The sequence below is a fragment of the Dama dama genome, chromosome 22, assembly GCF_033118175.1.
Source record: "Dama dama isolate Ldn47 chromosome 22, ASM3311817v1, whole genome shotgun sequence".
Taxonomy (NCBI): domain Eukaryota; kingdom Metazoa; phylum Chordata; class Mammalia; order Artiodactyla; family Cervidae; genus Dama; species Dama dama.
Genome location: NC_083702.1, coordinates 55956769 through 55978924, shown reverse-complemented (window position 1 = coordinate 55978924; position 22156 = coordinate 55956769). Strand labels below are relative to the sequence as shown.

General features: G+C 39.1%; 1 protein-coding gene across 4 annotated transcripts in view; it reads left to right on the top strand.

Annotated features, from left to right (window-relative positions):
• The window catches only part of APAF1 (apoptotic peptidase activating factor 1), an 82767-nt gene that overhangs the window by 42475 nt on the left and 18136 nt on the right, over window positions 1–22156 (top strand). For all 4 annotated transcript variants that reach the window (XM_061125561.1, XM_061125562.1, XM_061125560.1 and 1 more), the window contains 6 exons: window positions 2066–2227; window positions 7900–8028; window positions 10566–10691; window positions 12898–13017; window positions 15030–15146; window positions 17241–17366. In XM_061125561.1, coding sequence (XP_060981544.1) covers window positions 2066–2227; window positions 7900–8028; window positions 10566–10691; window positions 12898–13017; window positions 15030–15146; window positions 17241–17366 — 780 coding nt within the window. The remainder of the gene's footprint in view (window positions 1–2065; window positions 2228–7899; window positions 8029–10565; window positions 10692–12897; window positions 13018–15029; window positions 15147–17240; window positions 17367–22156) is intronic.

Sequence of the window (22156 nt, the reverse complement as noted above, 5' to 3'; positions counted from 1 at the left end):
GCCTTTCAAGGTCAGGGTCCTGTAAAGCTTTTATTTTCCAAGACGATGGAGAACTGTAAAATTGTTTCTTGCCCCAAATGGCTCTGCAATCATCTAAGTGTTTTGTAGTGTATCAGGTTGATAAACATGTGTTTTTCAGGCCCTGATGATAAACTGTTTCAAAATGTGAGTTTAGTTTAAAAATTGCCATTTAAACCACACAAGGGCCAGAGTGCACTTGGGCCCTGGAGACAGGGCAGTGACTACTAGCTCAGAATGAGATTCAGGTGTTTATTGGTCCCTCGACATGTGGAATTCCATAATTCCTTGGATAGGAGCTAAAGTCAGGCCCACATGCAAAAGATGTAGTGAAATTGGGTTGTGTTAGTTTTCTTTTTCCTCCTTAAATCAAGGCAGTGATTGCTTTTGTTTTTTGTGTTAAGAGGGAAACTGTGTGATTTCTCATATAATCTGGCTGATGTGACTGAAGCTTCTGGCACTGGAGTTTAGATTTTCTCTCTTTAGTGTCAAGAAGGGCTAACAATACTTCAGAAGTTTCATTTGGTTCATCCAGTTTATCCGAAGTTATTGCATGGGGAAAGGTTTTGGGTTTGGCTGTATTTCTAGTGTATATAATCTTTAAACTTGAGAGATTTAAACGTGTGTGCTTAGTCACTTGGTTGTGTCTGACTCTTTGCAACCCCGTGGACTGTAGCCCACCAGGCTCCTCTGTCTGTGGGATTTCCCAGGCAAGAATATTGGAGTGGGTTGCCATTTCCTTCTCCTGATCCAGGGATCAAACTTGTATCTACTCTGTCTTCTGCAGTGCAGGCAGATTCTGTACCCACTGAGGCACTGGGGAAGCTTGTGTCTGGCTGGTCAAATCTGGTTTTACTCTCGGAGCTGTGCTTCGGAAGCTGAGTTCAAGCCCGAGAAGCAGTGTTTCTGTTTGCTCGTTTTGTTTTAAGTCCTTGTCCTCGACCAGCCCTTGGTCTGTGTGTGGAGGCCGTCATCATTCTGTGAGGCGGGACCCTGCACAAGGCCGAGGGAGTGGAGATGGGTTAAAAACAAAGCAGTTAAAATTAATTTTTTTGGCTGCGTCAGGTCTTTCGTTGCTGTACAAAGGCTTTCTCTAGTTGCGGGGAGTGGGGGCTACTCTTCGTTGTGGTGTGTGGGCTTCTCATTGAAGTGGCTTCTGATGTTGCTGGAGGCTCTAGGGCACTTGGGCTTCAGTGGTTGTGACTCGTGGGCTCCAGAGCACAGGCTCAATATTTGTGCACAGGCCTAGTTGCTCCACAGCATGTGGAACTCCCCAGACCAGGGGCTGAACTCATGTCCCCTGCGTTGGAAGATGGATTGTTAACCACTCGACCACCAGGAAAGTCCAAGATAGATCTTTTTTGTTTTTTTTATTTTTATTTTATTTATTTATTTTTTTCCAAGCTAGATCTTTTTTGAAGGCCTTTGTCTTTTGGGCTGCTCAGGTGGCTTTGCTAGTAAGTGAGGTTTGTCTCCCACTTCTCAGGATCCAGTTGTTTTAGACACCCCTTTAGCCCTGCCAAGTGCACAGGGTGTCTTGCTCCCTTTCAGCATAGCTTTGTTTTGTGTTTTCAGGGACTTCCTTATATCTCTGGATGCTCTGCTAGATTGTGGCTCAGCTTGGCCCAGGTCCTGGGTGTAGCGTCCATGCTGTGCATACAGTAGACTGCGAGGCACAGCTCATGCCCAGCACAGCAGAGGGCAGCAGGGGCAAGTCGTGAGTCACACCTCCCTTCTTTCTTCAGCAGTCATCCTTGCTGTCGACGCCTAATCTTTAGCCCCCTCCACACCATGCAAGGCTCTTTTAACATTTTATATAGTTTTACATTCTTTTTGGGCACCACTTTTTTTTTTTTCTTTTTAGGAAGGTGCTGAATGAAACTGGAATACTTAATTTAAAAACCTCATAAAAAGTTATGTATAATGAAAAATAATTCATTAAGTGAACTTGAATAATTTGTGTGACATTTAATCCAGGTGGAATTCTAGAGGTGTGACTTGAGATCAAAACAAACTTAAAACATTTTTTTATTTTTGAAATTTGAAGCTTTGGGATGTGAAATCTGCAAACGAGAGGAAAAGCATTAATGTGAAGCAGTTCTTCCTGAATTCAGAGGAGCCTCAGGAGGATCTGGACTTGATAGTGAAATGCTGCTCGTGGTCTGCTGATGGTGCTAGGATAATGGTGGCTGCAAAAAATAAAGTCTTTGTAAGTACTGGTATTTTAAAAAGCCAAATTTAGTCTAATTTAAAGAAACTTGAAACACTTATTGATTGTTGCATTTTACACTATTTATTGACATAAAGTATAGCTGAATGTTTTTGGGGCAGATGCCATAACCACCTGTAGTTCTTAGAACTATGCTTCCGGGAGTGTCCATAGGCCTTGTGAGAAAAGGTCTCCATGGTCAAACAGGTTTAGGTTTGGAAATGTTATGTATTACTTTCCCCTATTAGAGGTACTTTTCCCCCTTTAGTGTATACTAACATATAATATTTATGGCCCCTAGAAGTCCTACAATAAAGAAACAATTTATGTTGTTTACAACCAGTGTATCTCAAATTGATCTAAAACATAGATGGAATGCTGGCTGCATCACTCACCCTTCTTCCCCCTGCAATTTGAAATACATTGGTTTAGGTGACTTTCAGAGTACTTTCTTACCCTTAAAATTTTATGATTTGGTATGATTTGGTGACTGATAGAAATACTTATCTGGAGAAGTCAATGGCACCCCACTCCAGTACTCTTGCTTGGAAAATCCCATGGACGGAGGAGCCTGGTAGGCTGCAGTCCATGGGGTCTCAAAGAGTCAGACTGACTGAGCGACTTCACTTTCACTTTTCACTTTTATGCATGGGAGAAAGAAATGGCAACCCACTCCAGTGTTCTTGCCTGGAGAATCCCAGGGATGGGGTCGCACAGAGTCGGACACGACTGAAGTGACTTAGCAGTAGCAGCAGTAGCAGAAATACTTATCAACAGCTGAAGTTTGTGAAATTTCTGTGAAGTAAATGAGGAAGATATGCAAAAAATGCCTAGGAAATGCCATCTTTTTTTCAGTTCTTGTAACAGTTTACATTTGTAGTATTCAGAGTGCTCTCATATAGAATTTCTTTTGATGTAACTACCCAAAGGACACAGCACATTGCAGTAGCCCTATGGTAGTAATGTGTACAAAGTTACACTGTGATTTGGAGAGCCAGGTCTTCTGGCTCAATTTAGGGCCCAATGCCATTACATTCTAATGGTAATTTTAAAAACTTAATGAGCGATATTCGATTACAATTTTATTTTATTTTCGGCTTTATTGAGGTATGACTGACAAAATTGTAAAATATTTAAAGTGTATATAACATGATGATTTGATGTATGTATACATTGTGAGGGCTTCCCTGGTGGCTCAGTGGTAAAGAATCTGCCTGCCAGTGCAGCAGACGCAGGAGACCCGGGTTCAGTCCCTAGGTTGGGAAGATCCCCTGGAGAAAGAAATGGCAACCTGCTCTAGTATTCTTGCTGGAAAATCCCATAGATAGAGGAGCCTGGTGGGCTACAGTCCTTGGGGTGGAAAAAGAGTTGGGTGTTACTTAGTAACTAAACAACAACAACGTATATTGTGAAGGGATTACTCTCATTGAGCTAATTAACATATTGTCACCTTACATATTTGTCTGCTTTTCTTCTTCCCTCCCTTCCTTTAAGATGTTTACATTTTACTCTCTTTTACAGCGCAATATCACCTATAGTCACCATGTTATATGTTAGATCCACAAACCTTATTTATCTTGTAACTAAAAGTTTGTATCCTTTTGTCAACCTTTCCCTATTTCTCCCACCCAAGAGATTCCAGTTTTAATGAACACAATTGAAGCATACATATAGTTGTATAAAAACTAAAGGGAGGGACCTTTTATGTTATTATTATTGATCTAGTAGTTATGACCCTTGGATCTTGGTTGCTTATAGGTTTTTACCCCTTTAGCAGGAAACCAAAGAGAAATACATCCTTTTTTCTTAAGTTTGTTAAAGTCTATAGAAAGGAACCCCGCATTTACAAGATGTGAAGATTTGTGAAATTTGCCATTTTAGCTATTTTAAAATACACAATTCAGTGGCATTCATTATATTCACAATGTTGTATGTGCATCTATCACCATTTTTCCAAAACTTTTTCATCAAACAAAAATACTGTAACCAATAAATAGTAACTCCCTCTTCCACCCCTGGTAACCTCTGAACTATAAATGTACCTTCTCTAGATATTTCATATAAGTGGAGTCATACTATATCGGTCTTTTTGTGTCTGGCTCATTTCATTTAGCATAACATTTTCAGGGTTCATTCATGTTGTAGCATGTGTTAGAACTTCATTTCTTTTTATGACTGAATAATAATCTTATATGGGTATGCCATATTTCGTTTATCCATTTATTTATTGTTGGGTTGTTTTCACCTTTTGGTTATTGTGAATATTGCTACAAGAACACTGGTGTACAATAACTGTCATATTAGGTGTGAAGTGGCACCACATTATAGTTTGGTTTGCATTCCCCTAATGACTGATGGTGTTGAGTAAAATTCGAACATTTAAAAATATCTGTTCTAGTGAAAGAGGAGAATAATTTTATATTGAGTGAAATGCTTTCCTGTTTTAAAAATCTGAAGGCCAGCTCTGTATTTTACTGTGGTAAAACAAAGTTACCCTAAGATCACCCTTAACCACACCAGAGATTCCAGTTTTTTACTCTTGGTCTCTCTATTCTTTTCCTGTCTTTCTTTTCAACTCTTTTGTGTTATTAACCCACTCCTGTTATTACATCTTTTCTTTTTGTTACCCAGTAATTGGGACAACTGCCTATTCCATACTTGAAAAGTTTCCTTTCTCACTCTCAGCCACTAATTCTTTTTTTAAAATTTATTTATTTTTTAATTGAAGGATAATTGCTTTACAGAATTTTGTTGTTTTCTGTCAAACCTCAACATGAATCAGCCATAGGGTATAATATATCCCCTCCCTGTTGAACCTCCCTCCCATCTCCCTCCCCATCCCACACCTCTCAGTTCAGTTCCGTTCAGTCGCTCAGTTGTGTCCGACTCTGCGACCCCATGAGTCGCAGCACGCCAGGCCTCCCTGTCCATCACCAACTCCCGGAGTTTACTCAAACTCATGTCCATCGAGTCAGTGATGCCATCCAGCCATCTCATCCTCTGTCGTCCCCTTTTCCTCCTGCCCTCAGTCCCTCCCACCATAAGGGTCTTTTCAAATGAGTCAACTCTTCGCATCAGGCGGCCAAAGTATTGGCGTTTCAGCTTCAGCATCAGTCCTTCCAGTGACCACGCAGGACTGATCTCCTCTAGGATGGACTGGTTGGATCTCCTTGCAGTCCAAGGGACTCTCAAGAGTCTTCTCCAACACCACAGTTCAAAAGCATCAATTTTTCAGCGCTCAGCTTTCTTCACAGTCCAACTCTCACATCCATACATGATCACTGGAAAAACCATAGCCTTGACCAGATGGACCTTTGTTGGCAAAGTAATGTCTCTGCTTTTTAATATGCTGTCTAGGTTGGTCATAACTTTCCTTCCAAGGAGTAAGCGTCTTTTAGTTTTCTGAATGTTAAGCTTAAAGCCAACTTTTTCACTCTCCTCTTTTACTTTCATCAATAAGCTCTTTAGTTCCTCTTCACTTTCTGCCATAAGGGTGGTGTCATCTGCATATCTGAGGTTATTGATATTTCTTCCGGCAATCTTGATTTCAGCTTATGCTTCTTCCAGCCCAGCGTTTCTCATGATGTACTCTGCATATAAGTTAAATAAGCAGGGTGACAATATACAGCCTTGACATACTCCTTTTCCTATTTGGAACCAGTCTGTTGTTCCATGTCCAGTTCTAACTGTTGCTTCCTGACCTGCATACAGGTTTCTCAAGAGGCAGGTCAGGTGGTCTGGTATTCCCATCTCTTGAAGAATTTTCCACAGTTTATTGTGATACAGACCGTCAAAGGCTTTGGCATAATCAATAAAGCAGAAATAGATGTTTTTCTGGAACTCCCTTGCTTTTTTGATGATCCAGCGGATATTGGCATTTTGATCTCTGGTTCCTCTGCCTTTTCTAAAACCAGCTTGAACATCTGGAAGTTCATGGTTCATGTATTGCTGAAGCCTGCCTTGGAGAATTTTGAGCATTACTTTACTAGTGTGTGAGATGAGTGCAATTGTGCGGTAGTTTGAGCATTCTTTGGGATTGCCTTTCTTAGGGATTGGAATGAAAACTGACCTTTTCCAGTCCTGTGGCCACTGCTGAGTTTTCCAAATTTGCTGGCATATTGAGTGCAGCACTTTCACAGCATCATCTTTCAGGATTTGGAATAGCTCAACTGGAATTCCATCACATCCACTAGCTTTGTTCGTAGTGATGCTTTCTAAGGCCCACTTGACTTCACATTCCAGGATGTCTGGCTCTAGGTGAGTGATCACACCATTGTGATTATCTGGCTTGTGAAGATCTTTTTTGTACAATTCTGTGTATTCTTGCCACCTCTTCTTAATATCTTCTGCTTCTATTAGGTCCATACCATTTCTGTCCTTTATCGAACCCATCTTTGCCTGAAATATTCCCTTGATATCTCTAATTTTCTTGAAGAGATCTCTAGTCTTTCCCATTCTGTTGTTTTCCTCTATTTCTTTGCATTGATCGCTGAGGAAGGCTTTCTTATCTCTCCTGGCTATTCTTTGGAACTCTGCATTCAAATGGGAATATCTTTCCTTTTCTCCTTTGCTTTTTGCTTCTCTTCTTTTCACAGCTATTTGTAAGGCCTCCTCAGACAACCTTTTTGCATTTCCCACACCTCTATCAACCACTAATTCTTAAGAACAGCTTGTCCTGGGAAGCATTTTAAGTATGAGTTCCTGTCTATTATTGTTGGCCCCTGATGCTGTGCTGCTTACCACCTTTGTATGTTCCCAGGGCTGTGCATTCAGAAAACATTTCCATGGCTCCCACTGGAAATTCTTTTTTTCCTTCCTGAAGACTGCCTTGGTCTTAAATCATTATATGGTATATTGGTATAAACATTTTTATCATTTGGCAAAAACTTTGGAAGAGTATGTGTGCATGCGTGCTCAGTCACTTCAGTTGTGTCCAACTCTTTGCGACCCTAAGGACCCACCAGGTTCCTCTGTCCGTGGGATTCTTCAGGCAAGAATACTGGAATGGGCAGCCATGCCCTCCTTGGGGGACCTTCCCTACCCAAGGATCGAACCATGTTTCTCCTGCATTGGCAGAGGGGTTCCTTACCCACTAGCGCCACATTCAGCATTTAAAAATCTTTGAGAAATTGAAATGAAGTTTAAATGACTCAAATTTAAACAGCTTTTTTTTTGGTTCAAAAATGGGAAATGACTGGTGATGGAGTAGTTTGGGCTCTGAAAAGAAATAGAGACGATGGAACCATTTCATCTTAGCATGCCTCTGCTCTGTAGTGTTTTGATGATCATCATTTATGAGCATGCATTTTCCCCTTTGAATAAACAAGCATTATGAAGAACTGTTCAGTATATTAATTTGGCTAGTACATTTGTGTATTCACAAAGGTTTTATTTCTCCCTAAGCTTGCTTGAGAGAGCATCTATGATAAGTTTTCTTTATAGGAAACAGATTTCAAGATGAGCAGTATTTAAAAACTATATATATATATTAATTTATATGTTTTTTATGACTTTAATTATGCCAATTATCAGTCGTTTTTTCTTTAGGACTTGTACTCTATGTTCGAAACAAGAGGGTATTCTTTTGGAAATAAATTTAGTTTCACTTTGGGTATAGCAGATGTTTTAAAATACCTTAACTTTTATAGACATCTCTCTGTTTTTGTTGACAGCTCTTTGACGTTCACACCAGTGGCCTGTTGGCAGAAGTCCACACGGGCCACCATAGCACTGTCCAGTACTGTGACTTCTCCCCCCACAACCATCTGGCAGTGGTGGCTTTGTCCCAGTACTGTGTGGAGGTGAGAAGTTGAATTTACGCTGTGAAGTCTGGGTCTCCAGAGGTACAAGAGTGACAAACAATGAGTTGCTTAAACCATTGACTGCTTAGAATGTTTGCTTGAGAAATCATAAGAGTGTTGTCTTCATAGCATAATGCCTTAAAAGCTATCCAAATAGCTTTAGGATATTAAGCCACATTGACAGCTTCAGTACTTTAGCAGTGATTGAAGACTTGGCTTGACAGTATGACAGAGAATGACAGGCAGTATCATTCACTAAGCATTTACTGAATGGTCAGTATGTGCCAAGGTCTGGGGATAACAATGGAATGACCACTGGCTTCCTAAGCAGGAACGTGGCATCTCTTAAATGTGGGCATAGACTCTTCTGTAAAAGAGATGATGAGAAGTCAGTCCAGTTCAGATTTCTTAGACCACTGAGAAAGGTAAGATGGAAGTTAAATTTAAAATTGGTTAATCTAGGATTTTCATTGCTAAGTACTAATGAATAAAATGATTTTTCATTTGTAATTTTTCCCTTAACCTGATAGATTTTATTTTTCCCAGTGTCTGTATCTAGAAGAATTCTACTCAGATGAGCTGCTAATATTAATTTTTTCAAAAAGCAGTGAGTTTCCTGATTTTTTTTCCTCCAAAGATAGATTAGTTTTTCCAAGCTTTGTTACTGCTCATTGCTTAAGTGATTCTTACCACCAAGTAATGGAATCCCTTGTGCTTGCAGCCCAAGAAGATAGGTATGGGCCTTTATTTGGAAAATAGGGAAGTTCATTTGGTTCACAGGCTCCCTTCGAAGGAAACTTGATTACGGCAAGCATTTCTTTAGTGTTCTGTGCCTGTTCCAGCTTTTTTTAGTGGGTTTTCCAACCTTGCCCTATTATATGAAGGTGTGGCTAGAGAGTGGCTGAGCTGTAGTCCTTCAGCATGCAGATACAGATTAAGATGGGAGTGAGTGGATGAGCTCTGTAAATTCCTCCTAATTCTGAGTACAGCAGTGCAGCTAACACTGAAGACCTTCCCAGTGAGAATCTTCCCCTTGAGTGTGAATGGGCTCCAATCCTCTTTGCAGCAGTGGTTAGGAGTAGGTGCTGTGGGCCTTGTTCTCTTCAGCAGAGACCTTGAATTGAAAGATTCAGAGCTTCTAGGAGCTCTTGCACCTTATCTGTAGATCCTCAAGGTAGGTATGATTAGAAGTTTCCTCTTCCTGGATATTAGGAGTGAAGGAGCAACTCTTCTTTTGCCCTTCCCATCACTTCTAAAATTCTTACCCTCTGTTATTCTTAAAAAATCTCCAAGGAGCATTGTCTGTCTTTTTTGAAATGTAGGCACTTACTTGGTTTTGGAGACTGTGAATGACAGAAATGATGAGAGAGAGCAAGGGAAGAGAGGAAGGATTTTCAAGTGAGATATTTCAGTTGTGGAACCCTTTTCATTTCTGGCCTTTAGCTCTGTATGTCTCAGCTTGCACTCTCGAGATAAGGCAGAGAAAATTTCCTGTAACTAATTTGTAATTATAGAACTCACTGATTGAAAACCACTGGGCATGTGATGAAGTACTTGTTCTGTCCATGCTAGTTCTAAAATCATAAACTAGGGTCTGTAATTCAGAGTGTAATGAGAGGAATTCAGGCACATATGGTACTTCATTAGACTGGAATATATTTGAGTAATTTGCAGCAAAACTCAGGACAAAAAGCAGCCAGGCTGGAGACAGACATTGACAATTTGTAACAAGCATGAATAACAGGAGACAAGTATACATGTGCAATAGTACATTCATTTGTTGTAGGGTTTTGCAGTCATTTGAAATGAAGATTAGATGACAGTGGAGAATAGTCAGAGTATGAAAGCCACTTAATGCTCATCCTGTTATTTTTTAGATTGATTTTTAAAAATAGGTAAAATGTTTATATGATTCCAAATCACAGCTTTACAATAAGTTTTATTCAGGGAAGTCTGACTCTCATCCCTATTCCTTCCACTCTGGTCCCACCTTCTGAAGGTAATCATTTTTGTCTTAGCGTCCTTTTTGCATGTATAAGCAGATATCTATATGTATGTTATAGTCATATATATGCATCTATTATGTATATCACACTGTATCTAATACTATACTCACATGTTTATTTTTCATCTCATTTAGTATAGTTTTTATATATATATATAATATTTATAAATCTATATATACACACACACTTCTGCAAAAATGTATATACTATTCTTTGCAGCATATGCCATAGACTAGTCATTGTCAGAGTGTTTTTCTCATTACTTTTTTTAACGGTTGCATATTATCCCATTTTGTGATTAATGAGGTTTATTTAGTCAGTTCCCTACTGATGGTCATTTTGGATTTTGCTGTTAAAAACAATTGATGCAGTGAATAATCCTCACAAGTTATTTTGTAATTTTTGCTAATGTATTTTTTGGCTATATTCATAGAGGTGGAATTGCTGGATCATTCTTGCTGTTTTTAATATTCTTGATATATTCAAAATGCTTATGAATGTGATTTCCTACATGTTGTGTTTATTCTGTAGTTGTGGAGTATGGACTCATGCCTAAAAGTAGCTGATTGCAGAGGACATTTAAGTTGGGTCCATTGTGTGATGTTTTCTACTGATGGATCATCATTTTTGACATCTTCTGATGACCAGACAATCAGGGTGAGAAATACTGAGATTTTCATTTTAAACATTTAATGATGGTAAGCTTAATTTCCTACCAATTAAGAAATTGATGGGCACTATTGGGGGGAAGTAAAACAGAAACTGCTGGATTCACATTTATCCTTGAAAAGTGCTGGTATATGGACTATAGCAGTCACATTCATTCAGTACATGTATGTTGAGTGTTACCATGGCCCAGGTGCTGGAAAAATCCAGTGATAAAACTATACTTTGGTTAATTTAAATATGTTTCATCAGAGTAACTTTTGACTCCCTACCTTAAATTCCCACATCCGATTACTGGCCAATACTATTAAATTCTTTCACTGCTCCTTTCCCTGGGTCCTGGTGTGCACAAGGTTTTGTTTGTACCCTCCAAGCATCTCTGGCAGGTATGAGGTTTGAATGGATTCTACCTTTCCATATTCTGTCATTTATTTCTACTTTTCCATTTCAAGTTTAGGTACTCATTACTTGTTGTCTTTCTTATATTAATCTCTTTGCAAGTCTTTTCTTTCTTGGTTTTGTGCATATTGCTTGTGAGACATTTTCCTCATGTAAAATGCAGACGTGTCATTTTTGCTCAAAAAGATAGTGACTGCCTTGCCTACCATTTGGAGTAAATAAATTGCTGTTGAAATTCTCTGTGGTTAAGGCTATTCTGTACCAGTCTGCCTTCTGATTTATTCCTTCAAGTAACCTACACTGGACTACTCACATGTCCCCAGACACCCTGTACTTCCCTGCTGATGTAATTTTGCTTCTGTGTTTCTTACATTTGGAATACCCTGCTTCTCTGTATCTCTCCTTGTTGAAATCCTAAGAATCCTACGAGTCCCCTCAAGCTTTCGGTAAAGCCTTTCCTAGTGTTCTGTTCAGAGGAATGTCTTTTCTCCTTCAATGCCATGTAACTCTGTGTCATTTTCTTAATGGTACTTGCCAAAGTCTGCCTTGGTAAGAATTTCACCTCCTCACCTCTTGTGTGTCACTACCCCTCGAACTTGTTCACACGTCTTAAATTAAGCTCTTTGAGCCTGGAGACCCTGGTCTGTCCAAGTAGCATCTAATGCAGTCTCTTATACAAATGTAGTTAAAATTCATTTAGTATTTACTGTATGCCAGACATAGGGCAAAGTACTGTGAATGTGTTAATTTGCTGATTCTCAAAACAGCCCTTTTTGCAGCTGAGGAAGCAGTCACAGAAAGGTTAAATCAGTGCTATTTACAGGGTAATAAGTCTCAATAAGCTTGAGCCAGAATGTAAATCAGCACTGCTTCCTTCATTGAGAAAGTCTTATTTAAAAAAATCAGCTGTATCTTAAGCATACTGTTAACAGTGTGTTTAGTGATAGAGTTGATTTACTTTCTGGTTCAGGCTCCTTATCTTGCTATCAGACAATTTGAGAAACAGCAGATTCTTATCTTTGAGTAGCACAGGGTTAAGTAATATGCCCAAAGTCACAACTTTGAGTAGAACTAGAATTCACACTAAGGCATTTTGATTCTAGCACCCATTGCTCTTAATAATAACTGCTTCTTACTATTCTTGTTAATAAGGTGACGCTAGTGGTAAAGAACCTGCCTGGCAGTGCAGGAGACATAAGAGACGTGGGCTCGATCTCTGGGTCAGGAAGATCCCTTGGAGGGGGAAATGGCAGTCCGCTCCAGTGTTATTGCTTGGAGGATCCCATTGACAGTGGAGCCTGGCGGGCTGTAGTCCACAGGGTCACAAAGAGTTTGACGTGACTGAGGCATCTCAGCATGCACTATTGTTTAGTCACTCATTTGTGTCTGCCTCTTTGTGATCCCAGGGCCATAGCCCAGCCAGGTTCCTCTCTCCATGGGATTCTTCAGGCAAGAATACTGGAGTAGGTTGCCATTTCCTCCTCCAGGGGATCTTCCCAACCCAGGGATTGAACCCGTTTCTTCTGCACTGGCAGGTGGATTCTTTACCTACTAACTGTTGAATGCAGGGAAGCCCTGCTTCTTACCAGGGAAGAGCCACCAGGAAAGCGCTACTTCTTACTATAGAATGCAATTAATAAATATTTATTGTTGAATTATAATCTAATTGAAAATTTTCTAGCACAGGCATTTGGAGTGTGAAGTATGGTTGTATACTGTTTTAAGACTAAGATTGTCTTTACCTTATTTCAGAGAATGCAGTGATCCTACTGTATTTTTTTTTTAATCTCTTAATCAGCTCTGGGAGACAAAGAAAGTATGTAAGAACTCTGCTACAGTGTTAAAGCAAGAAATGGATGTTGTGTTTCAAGAAAATGAAGTGACGGTTCTTGCAGTTGACAATATAAGGCGTCTGCAAGTGAGTATTTTCCAGAAAACAGTTGGAAAAATTGTTTTGATCAAACTCTAAATTCAAAATGGACTTGATCAGGCATAATTGTCTAATATCTTAAGAAATGCTCAGTAGATGTCAGTTGAATAAATACATGGGTTTTGAGCTGAGGCTCAGATATGCTAGTACTTAGAACTAAACCTTGCTTTACCGCACTCCTCTCCTCTTGTTAACTGGGAGGCAGGGAGCAGGAACGTGAGAGAAAATGAGACGAGATATTGGAGGGGAACTGGAGTGGAGAGAGAAACGGGAGAGGAGAGGAGAGGGTGGTAGAGGGAGCAGGCGCATGGAAGGTGTGAGAGCTGGCAAGCTTGAGACGGGCTGGCAGGGGGACAGAGCTGAAGTTCTGGAGCTCCAGAGCTCAGCTAGAAGTAGTAGAGGGAACAGTGACTTCACTCAGGAAACCCGGGTTCAAGTTCAAGCTTTATCGTCAGCTAGTTCTGTGATGTTGAGTGAATTGTATCACTTCTCAGAACCTCACTTTCTTCACCTAGAAGGTCCTTTTCATTTTAAAAAATCTGTAAGCTAGTTTATAAGGGTCACGGTGGAGTCCAAATACAGGAAGCAGAGATCTGGGAATACATTGTCTATGGCATGTGGTAATTTCTCTTTGTCTGCTGTGAGGGTCAGAGTCGAGCTGTGAGATACCTCTTAAATTCAGCTTGTTCTGTATTTTACAAGTTTAACTGTTGTCTTTAATGTGTTTATGAGGAACTCCTCATGTCCTGTATTTCTGGTATGAATTGGAATGTGGAATTAAACGTGGTTTCCTCATTACTGATTTTTAGCCGGCTGATTGTTGTGGTTTTTTCCCACTACAGTTTTCCTGTTAAGTTCAGTACTTGTATTACCTTTATTAAATTTGTATAACCTTTCTTTAGCAGTAGTCGTAATTATAAGACTTAAAGAAGTCATCAGACTATTAAAAATATCATTTTATTATGTCATTGGTTGTGGAAAGTTTAGAGGATAAACTGACCAGTAATCATTCCATTTAAGTGAACATACATTTTTTTAGTCACTACTTAAAAGAATATGAAAATTGACTTTTGAGGGAGAGAAGATATTCACCTTTTAATAGTTCAGTCTTCATTTTGAATGCCTAATAGAACATGTTGGGTAAAATAATTGTAAAGAAAAAGCTACTTTGATTGATTGATCCTATAATCTTTGTCCCTCTAACAAAGGTGATTGCTTATTTCACATTGAAAAATAATTCAGGACTTTTAGGTTGTAATGCTTAGTTAGATTTATCTGACAATTGATTTAAGCTTGAGAAATATTTTCCCAGGCCACATGTTTTAGTTGAATGATAGGCATTTTTATTAGTTTGATTTTAAAAAGTAATCTTTAGTTTTGGTATAGGTTATGAAATGTGATGCTCTTAGTTTATACTTTACAAGTCCAGCCACCCAAATTGTGCTAATGGGTTCTTCTCCAATGCCTCCTCCTCCCAAAAGAGGAGAAAAAAAAATCTTACTATGCTCTGTCTGGTGAGTAATTTGGAGGATGTAAAGCCCAATTTAATTTTAATTTGTCTTTTTATGTAATGTCTGTCTCAGTCCTGTTTCACCAAACTTCTTGAAAAATGAGAAGTGTATTTTAACAAACGATAGCACTATTAAAATTGGCTCTGTGAAGAAACAGGAAAGAGTGTGTGGAGCTAGCTGTGGGCTTACAAATCGGGCAGATGTGTCTCAGGAGGCCGGCACAGCAGCTGCTTTTTAAACCTTTTAAAGCTCGTCTTATTTTATGAAAATGTATATGAACCACAAAAGTAAAATGAAATGAAAGTGTGAAGTGCTAAATGCAGCTGCTGAGAATAGAATAGGGCTTTGTTTTTCCCCTGGGAGCTCTTGTTGGTTATTTTCTGTTTTATTTTTCCAGTTTATTTTCTGTTTTATTTTCCAGTCTCTGTTCTAAAGAACAAAAATGGCTCTTACAGTCTAAATACCTGATTGTGCCTTATTTTTCATTAGCTCATTAATGGAAACACAGGTCAGATTGATTACCTGACTGAAGCTCAAGTGAGTTGCTGTTGTTTAAGTCCAAATCTTCAGTACCTTGCATTCGGAGGTGAAGATGGAGCCATTCAGGTATTCAGTTCTCGTCTGCGGAAGCATTCTGAGCAGTATAGTTTTTATCTAAAACTAAGTAGACACCTGGCTTTGTAGACTTACATAGTAAATAAATCTTTCTGTGGTGTATTAGTCATTCCTCTGTTAGATTGAACATAATCTTAGAATCCCGTGGTTGCATATTTTTCATATTGCTTTTGCTGCTCTGTCTCACACTTTTTGTCTTTTTGTGTTCCTTATTCACTGCCCAGTTGTCTTGCTCTTCCTGAATTATATTAAGCACTCTCAGAGATTTAGTTAGGCAAAGAGCATTTTCTTCTCTTCTTAGAAGCTCGGCCATATAGGGGTGTAAGTTGTTTCCATGTTGGTTCTGATCAGGTTCGTTGAGAATTTCCGCGTTGGTACCTTATATTTACTTACCTCACCAATCCTTGCTGTCCTACTTTTGGTATTAGAAGTACACCTGTTTACCACTTGAAATCCTTAATTTATCAAATAAGATTAAATAAAAATCAGGTTGAAGGAAAAAGGATAGTATAATGAAAATCATTTTGGGAAAAAAGTGATTTCATCTTGAGTGAAATTCATCACAGAAGCATATTTTCTCTAGCTACATAATAGTTCAGAAAACATGGTGGTTTTTCTCACTTTTTCTCACCTAGCTTTTTGGAATTATTTCTTAATTTGTTAATTATAGCACTAGCCACATTTATTTTACATTGGCTTCATTATGATAAGGAATTACACAAATACTCTCCAGTTGCATTTGCCCCACAAAGAGGAGATAAATATATATATATATATTTATATTTTTTGAGTTTTTTTCCTCTTCCAGCTTTACTGAGATATAATTGACATACAGCATTCTGGTGGCTCAGTGCTAAAGAGTCTGCCTGCCAGTGTAGAAGACATGGGTTCCATCTCTGGGTTGGGAAAATCCCCTGGAGAAGGAAATAGTAACCCATTCCAGTATTCTTGCCTGGGAAATCCCATGGACAGAGGAGCTTGGCGAGTTACAGTCCATGGGATCGAACAAGAGTCAGACACGACCTAGCGACTAAACAGCAATACTGTGTATGTTATCATAAGCCGTACAGCATAATTATTTGACTTACATTGTGAAATGGTTATCACAGTAAGTTTAGTGAACATCTGCCATCTCGTGTAGTTACAGAATTAAAGAAATAGAAAATTATTTTTCCTTTTTGATGAGAACTCTTAGGATTTACTCTCAGTAACTTTCAGTTATAATATACAGCATTGTTAATCTTATTTATTATGTTGTACATTATATCCCTTGTACTTATTTAATGCTTATCTACTCTTTTGATGTGAATTTATTTGACAGTCTTTTTGACATAGTCGTTATGTTTTGAGTTATGTTCTACTTTTCTTAATCTCTGCATTTGTCATATTAATCTTTAGCCTTTTTTTTTCATTTATTTTTATTAGTTGGAGGCTAATTACTTTACAATATTAGTGGTTTTTGCCATACATTGACATGAATCAGCCATGGATTTACATGTGTTCCCCATCCCGATCCCCCCTCCCGCCTCCCTCCCCATCCCATCCCTCTGGGTCTTCCCAATGCACCAGCCCTGAGCACTTGTCTCATGCATCCTTTAGCCTTTTTAAGTCTCCTTAGTGCACTGCCTTCCAGCCCATTCATACCCTCTTCTCCTTTACCTGTCTCTCTCACCATCCTTTTTCTTTCCTTGTCTGTGTTATTTTGTAAAGAGATTGCCTTGTCTCTCATCGCGGATGTTTTTCTTTCTTCCTTCTCACCCATCTTAAATGTCATTTACTTTTTGGTGGCTGAGCTTAGACTGCCATTGTTTGATGAATTGGGTAGCTGAGTACTCAGAAGGACCACTGGTTCCCACTGCTATCTGGTTATTCCAGTGAGTGTTTTTTATTTTATTTGTGTGTGTGCACGCACAGATTTGTTTGTCTGTATTTGTGCTGTTCATTTGTGTGTCTTTAGTTAAACTGAAAGCACTATGAGATGGGAATTCTGTGCCCTTCTGTAGTTTTGATTTAATATTTTCAGAGTGTGATTCAGGTGTTGCTGAATATCCTTGTATTGATTTTCTGTGGTTTTCTGCTTTGTAGATTTTAGAACTCCTGAACAACAGAATCTTCCAATCCAGGAATGGGCACAAGAGCACTGTTCGGCACATCCAGTTCACAGCTGATGGAAAGACTCTTATCTCAAGCTCTGATGATTCTGCAGTTCAGGTGAGAAGGACATTGCCCTCCTAATGTGTGTAACGCTGACATCAACAAGGGAACACTTTGGTTGTGACTCAAATCCAGCACATGTTTTAAACTTTCAGTTGACTTTGGGCTTCCTTTTAGACTATGCACGTGGGCATAGTGAAACCCATTTCTGTTTTGTATTTTTCTGTGCATGAGGCAGGCAGTTTGACTTAGAGCCCTCTACTGGGAGATTGTTTACTTTGAAAATCAAGCATTTATTTGAATTCTCCCACCTGTATTGGTGTTTGTATTTGTGTCAGTATACTTTGTGCCACATTTATGTAATTTCTGTTTATTTTTCTTTACAGTAGTAAAATAGAAATTATTTTAGATTGAAATATTTTCATTGTTTCCTTTAAGAGTAAGATATTTATTATAGGGCTAAAATCCTGTGAAAAAAGAATTGTTTACCATAACTAAGGATTGTGGGTATAGAGGCCTTAAGCCTACTGTATGTTCTTTTAAAATTTATTTTTAATCAAAGTTCCAGTACATATACTTTTAAAACTCGAATAGTACTACAAGGCTCTTTAATAATAGCAGACTCCCCCATTTCTCTTTCTCTTAAAGCACTGCTTTTAGCTTTTAGATTTTTTTTTGTATTTATCTTCATGCCCCCATAGCACATGCTTATAGTGTTGCTTCTTGATTTTTAGCTTTGACAATTTATCTATTGAATTTTTCATATTGAGATGAAGATTTAGCTTTTTTCTCCTCCTGCTTATCTCCAGCGTGTGCACCCACCCTATTGTCAGTCCCCCTCACCCCAATGCAATCACAAAAACATTTTGTGTAGGTCATTGGTGTCACTGTTGAGACTAGAACAAGTGTACTGTGGGTGCCCTTTCTGCCTTAGTGCAGTTCAGGAAACACTTGCCTGGTAGTGGGAAATTATTTTACCCTAAAACCTTGAAGACAATGTTCTGTTTTTTTTTTTCCAGGTTTCAGAGCTCATGTTGAGAAGTCTGAAGCCATTCTGATTCCTAATCTTTCTCTTCGGAAGGTTTTAGGATCTTCCGTTTGTCCTTAGAATTGTGAAATTTCATGATGGTATCTCTTAGTATGTTTATTTCGTCCATTGTTTTGGACTTTTGCTACCTTTCTCAGTTTGGAAACTTATATTTTTCAATTCAGAGAGGTTTATTTGAATTATTTCTTTGACACCCCCTGCCTTCAATATACTTCTTTTTTCTGTTATTATCCCTCATTCAGATATTTGGATCTCTTGGACTGATCATCTGATTTTCTTTTTCTACATTTCATCTTTTTGTGTACTGTGCTCTATTTCCTGGGAAATTTCCTCAGCTTTATCTTCCATCCCTTTCTTTGAGTTTTTCCTTTGGTATATTTTTAATGCTGGAGAGCCTTTCTACTTTTATGTATTCTTTTTGAGAGTGTATGTATTCTTGTTTTGTAGATGAAATATCTTCTCTGAGGGTAGATGGATATGTAAATAATGGTGGTGTAATCGCTATGCCTGACTCTTGTGACTCCATGGACGGTAGCCTGCCAGGCTCCTCTGTCCATGGAATTCTCTAAGCAAGAATACTGAAGTGGGTTGCCGTTTCCCCCTCCAGGGTTTCTTCCGACCCAGGGATCGAACCTGGGTCTCCTGCAATGCAAGACAGGCAAGACAGGCAAGTCTTCTGCATTGCAGGCTGATTCTTTACTGACTGAACCACCAGGGAAGCTCAAATAATATATAAATGATACAATATATGTTATATATAATTTTTCTGTCAAGATTTAATTTTCCTTCATAGTTGTTCTTCCCTCCAAGGTTTTTTTTTTCTTTCTTTACAAATATATTTCTTTGTTTGGCTGTGCTGGTTCTTTGCTGTGACACATGGGATCTTTGATCTTAGTTGTGGCATGTGGGATCTAGTTCCCTGACTAGGGATTGAACCTAAGCTCCCTATATTTGGAGTGTGGAGTCTTAGCCACTGGCCCACCAGGGAAGTCCCAGCTTTTATTTTCTTTTTGGTTGTTTCGGCCTCTTATTTTAAAGTCTTTCCTCAGCTGTGTGGTGGTCATCCACTACCCAGAGATGGATGCTGAAATGCTGATTGGGATGCTCTTTGTTGACTGAGACCTTCTCTGAAAGGCGATCTGGATGGAGAACTTTGTTGTCTGCGTCTTTAGGTCTGTCTTGGTCTTGTCAGATTCCTGGAGAGGAATCTCCCGTCTTCTGCCTGGAGGGTGTAAACCCTGCAGACAGGCTCTTAGAGCTGAGAAGGTAGGGGAACTAGAGGTGGTGCAGTGTCTCAGCGTTTAGTATACGGGCCTTCACCATTCCCCCTGTTCTCACAACTGCAGTCCCATCCTCAGCTGTCCTTGAATCCTAGTTTGTTTTAGGAGCGTTATTCTGCACGACTGTATTCTCTTTTTTTTTTTCCCCTCATAATGACTTTGTTTGGTATTCAGTAGTGACTTGTTTGCCTTTTACATGAAGTCAGTTTTCTTGAACTCTCTGAAGGAATGGGAAAGGACAGCATTTCTAGGTTCACAGCTCTGCAGTTTCTTCTTCTGTTGTTTTCCTAAAGCATTAAATATTCAGCCTTGTCCTGATAAGATCCTTTTGTTCTCTCCCCCTCCCTCATTTTCATTGAGACCTCTCCTTTCCTTTGCTGCCTTCATCCTTGTTTTGCTCACTTTGAACTCTATTCCCAACAGTTCCTCCTCATTGTAGGATTGCCCCAGTTTTTTGATGTTTATTTATTTGGCTGTACCAGGTCCTAGTTGTGGCATGCGGGATCTTTGAGTTGTGGCGTGTGGGATCTACTGGTTCCTAGACTGGGGATGGAACCTGGGCCCCCTGCATTGGGAGTGCAGAGTCCTGGCCACTGGACTACCAGTGGCCCTGTACCATAGCCAGCCTGCATTCAGTGTCTCCTGCTGTCCCCAGGGGTCCTTCGCCCTTTGCAGTGAATGGCACTTGGCACTCTCGGGACTCTCCTGGTTTTGGGTTGTGGGGACTCCGCGCTCCTCTGCTGCGACCTGTAAAGATGCTGGCACCGCACGGGTCTCCCGGCTCGGTTTGCCCTCACTCGTGTCCTGTGGCGTGTGATGCTGCTGCTCACTTAGCATGGTCGTCTTGTTGACGTTGCCTGTGCAGTTTTGGATTTGCTGTCCGAGTTTTGCCTGCTCTTACGGGAGGCTTCAGGGAGCTCCCCAGACCACTGCCGTCTTCCCACGGCTCCCCATACTTCTGTTCTTAGACCTGCCTTCATTCTAACCTCTTGATGAGCTTTTAGTGACCTCAGTTCCTGAGCACTTGGGGAATTCTGTAGTGTCAGTTTTGTTGCTTTTGTCTTTCTGATGCTTTTAGGATTCTGTTTTCCTGGTTCTACAAAGCCAGTTACCATTCTCCTGCTTTACAGTCTCTGTTTTGTTATTTTCTTTCTCATTCTCTTGACTTTGTCATTTTAGTGGGGTTTTAGAAGTAAAGAAGATAAATGCATATGTTCAACAGAAGTTAGTATGTATTCTTTTATATATTTATGTACTTCCCGCATGTATTTATACTATTAGAAACTATTTTGGAAAAAAAGTCTTTTGTGTCTTTGTGAGTCCTGTATGATTGGAATGAAGTTTGCCTTTAGTACAGAGACTTACTCATTATGGGATCCCATGATAGCAGTGTATTAGCTGTGAAACTCAGTGTAATATTCACTTTTCTTCCTCTCCAGATGGCTTTGAAATGGGTAAAACTAAACTATATCTGATGAAATTCAGCTGAGACATTGTATACTGTGTAGCCACTTTGTCAAAAGTTAAAGCCATAGGCTTTATGACCTGCTTGAAGATCAGATGTTCTCAGCCAGAGGGAGAAATAATATCTACGAATATTTTTAGAATCTGAGTTAAGTTATTTTTAGAAATGAGTCCTGTTTCATCCTTTCTTTCTGCTCTACTCAGAATACTTTTTACATTTAAAATGTTTTAATGTATATACATTCACATAACAAAATTCATGGTAGGTATGTCTAAGAATTGACTGGTTGGGTTTTTGTTTTAGTTTTTTAGTGTTTTAGTAAATAATCAATTGGAGGTTGGTTTCCCCCACCCGCCAGCTTTATTGAGGTTGAATTGACAAAATTGTAATATGTTTAAGACATATAATGTGATGATTTGATATATGTATAGATTGTGAAATAATTACCACCATCAAGCTAATTAACAAATCTGCAAATACCTCACATAGTCACCCTTTTGGACGTTTATTTTAATCATCTTTGTATCTCCAGTGCCTATGAGGTAGTAGGGATTTGGTAAATCTTTGTCACGCTGAACTAAAGTTATTGGCAAATTTTGAAGAATCAGCTCTCCTGATGATAGCACCTAGAGCTGTGAATATTGAGGTCTATTTTGGTAGTTTTTGATCTTTTTACCTGGATGTAAGTAAAGCCCAAGTAGTAGCTGTGTTCACCTGAGATTGAGAATATGTTGATTGTTACAGGTGTAAAAGATTCTTTCACATTTTAAAACACTTAAATTTATGTAGCTGAAAAAATTCTAGTGTACATACATTGCAAAAATTACAGCTAATGGTAGAGACATAGCCAAACTCAGCCTTTATACATTTGACTAATGTTGGTAGAAGTTTAGCTGTTATATAAGATAATTCGATTAGCAGAGGACATTTAAGCCCAACAAAAAAGTATCTTTGTCATCATTGCCTTAGTAGAAAGCATCTGCCAAAAAAAAAAAAAAAATCTGCTAAGGCTAGTCTCTTCACCCTCAGCGATTGTCAGATGCTTTGTTATGTC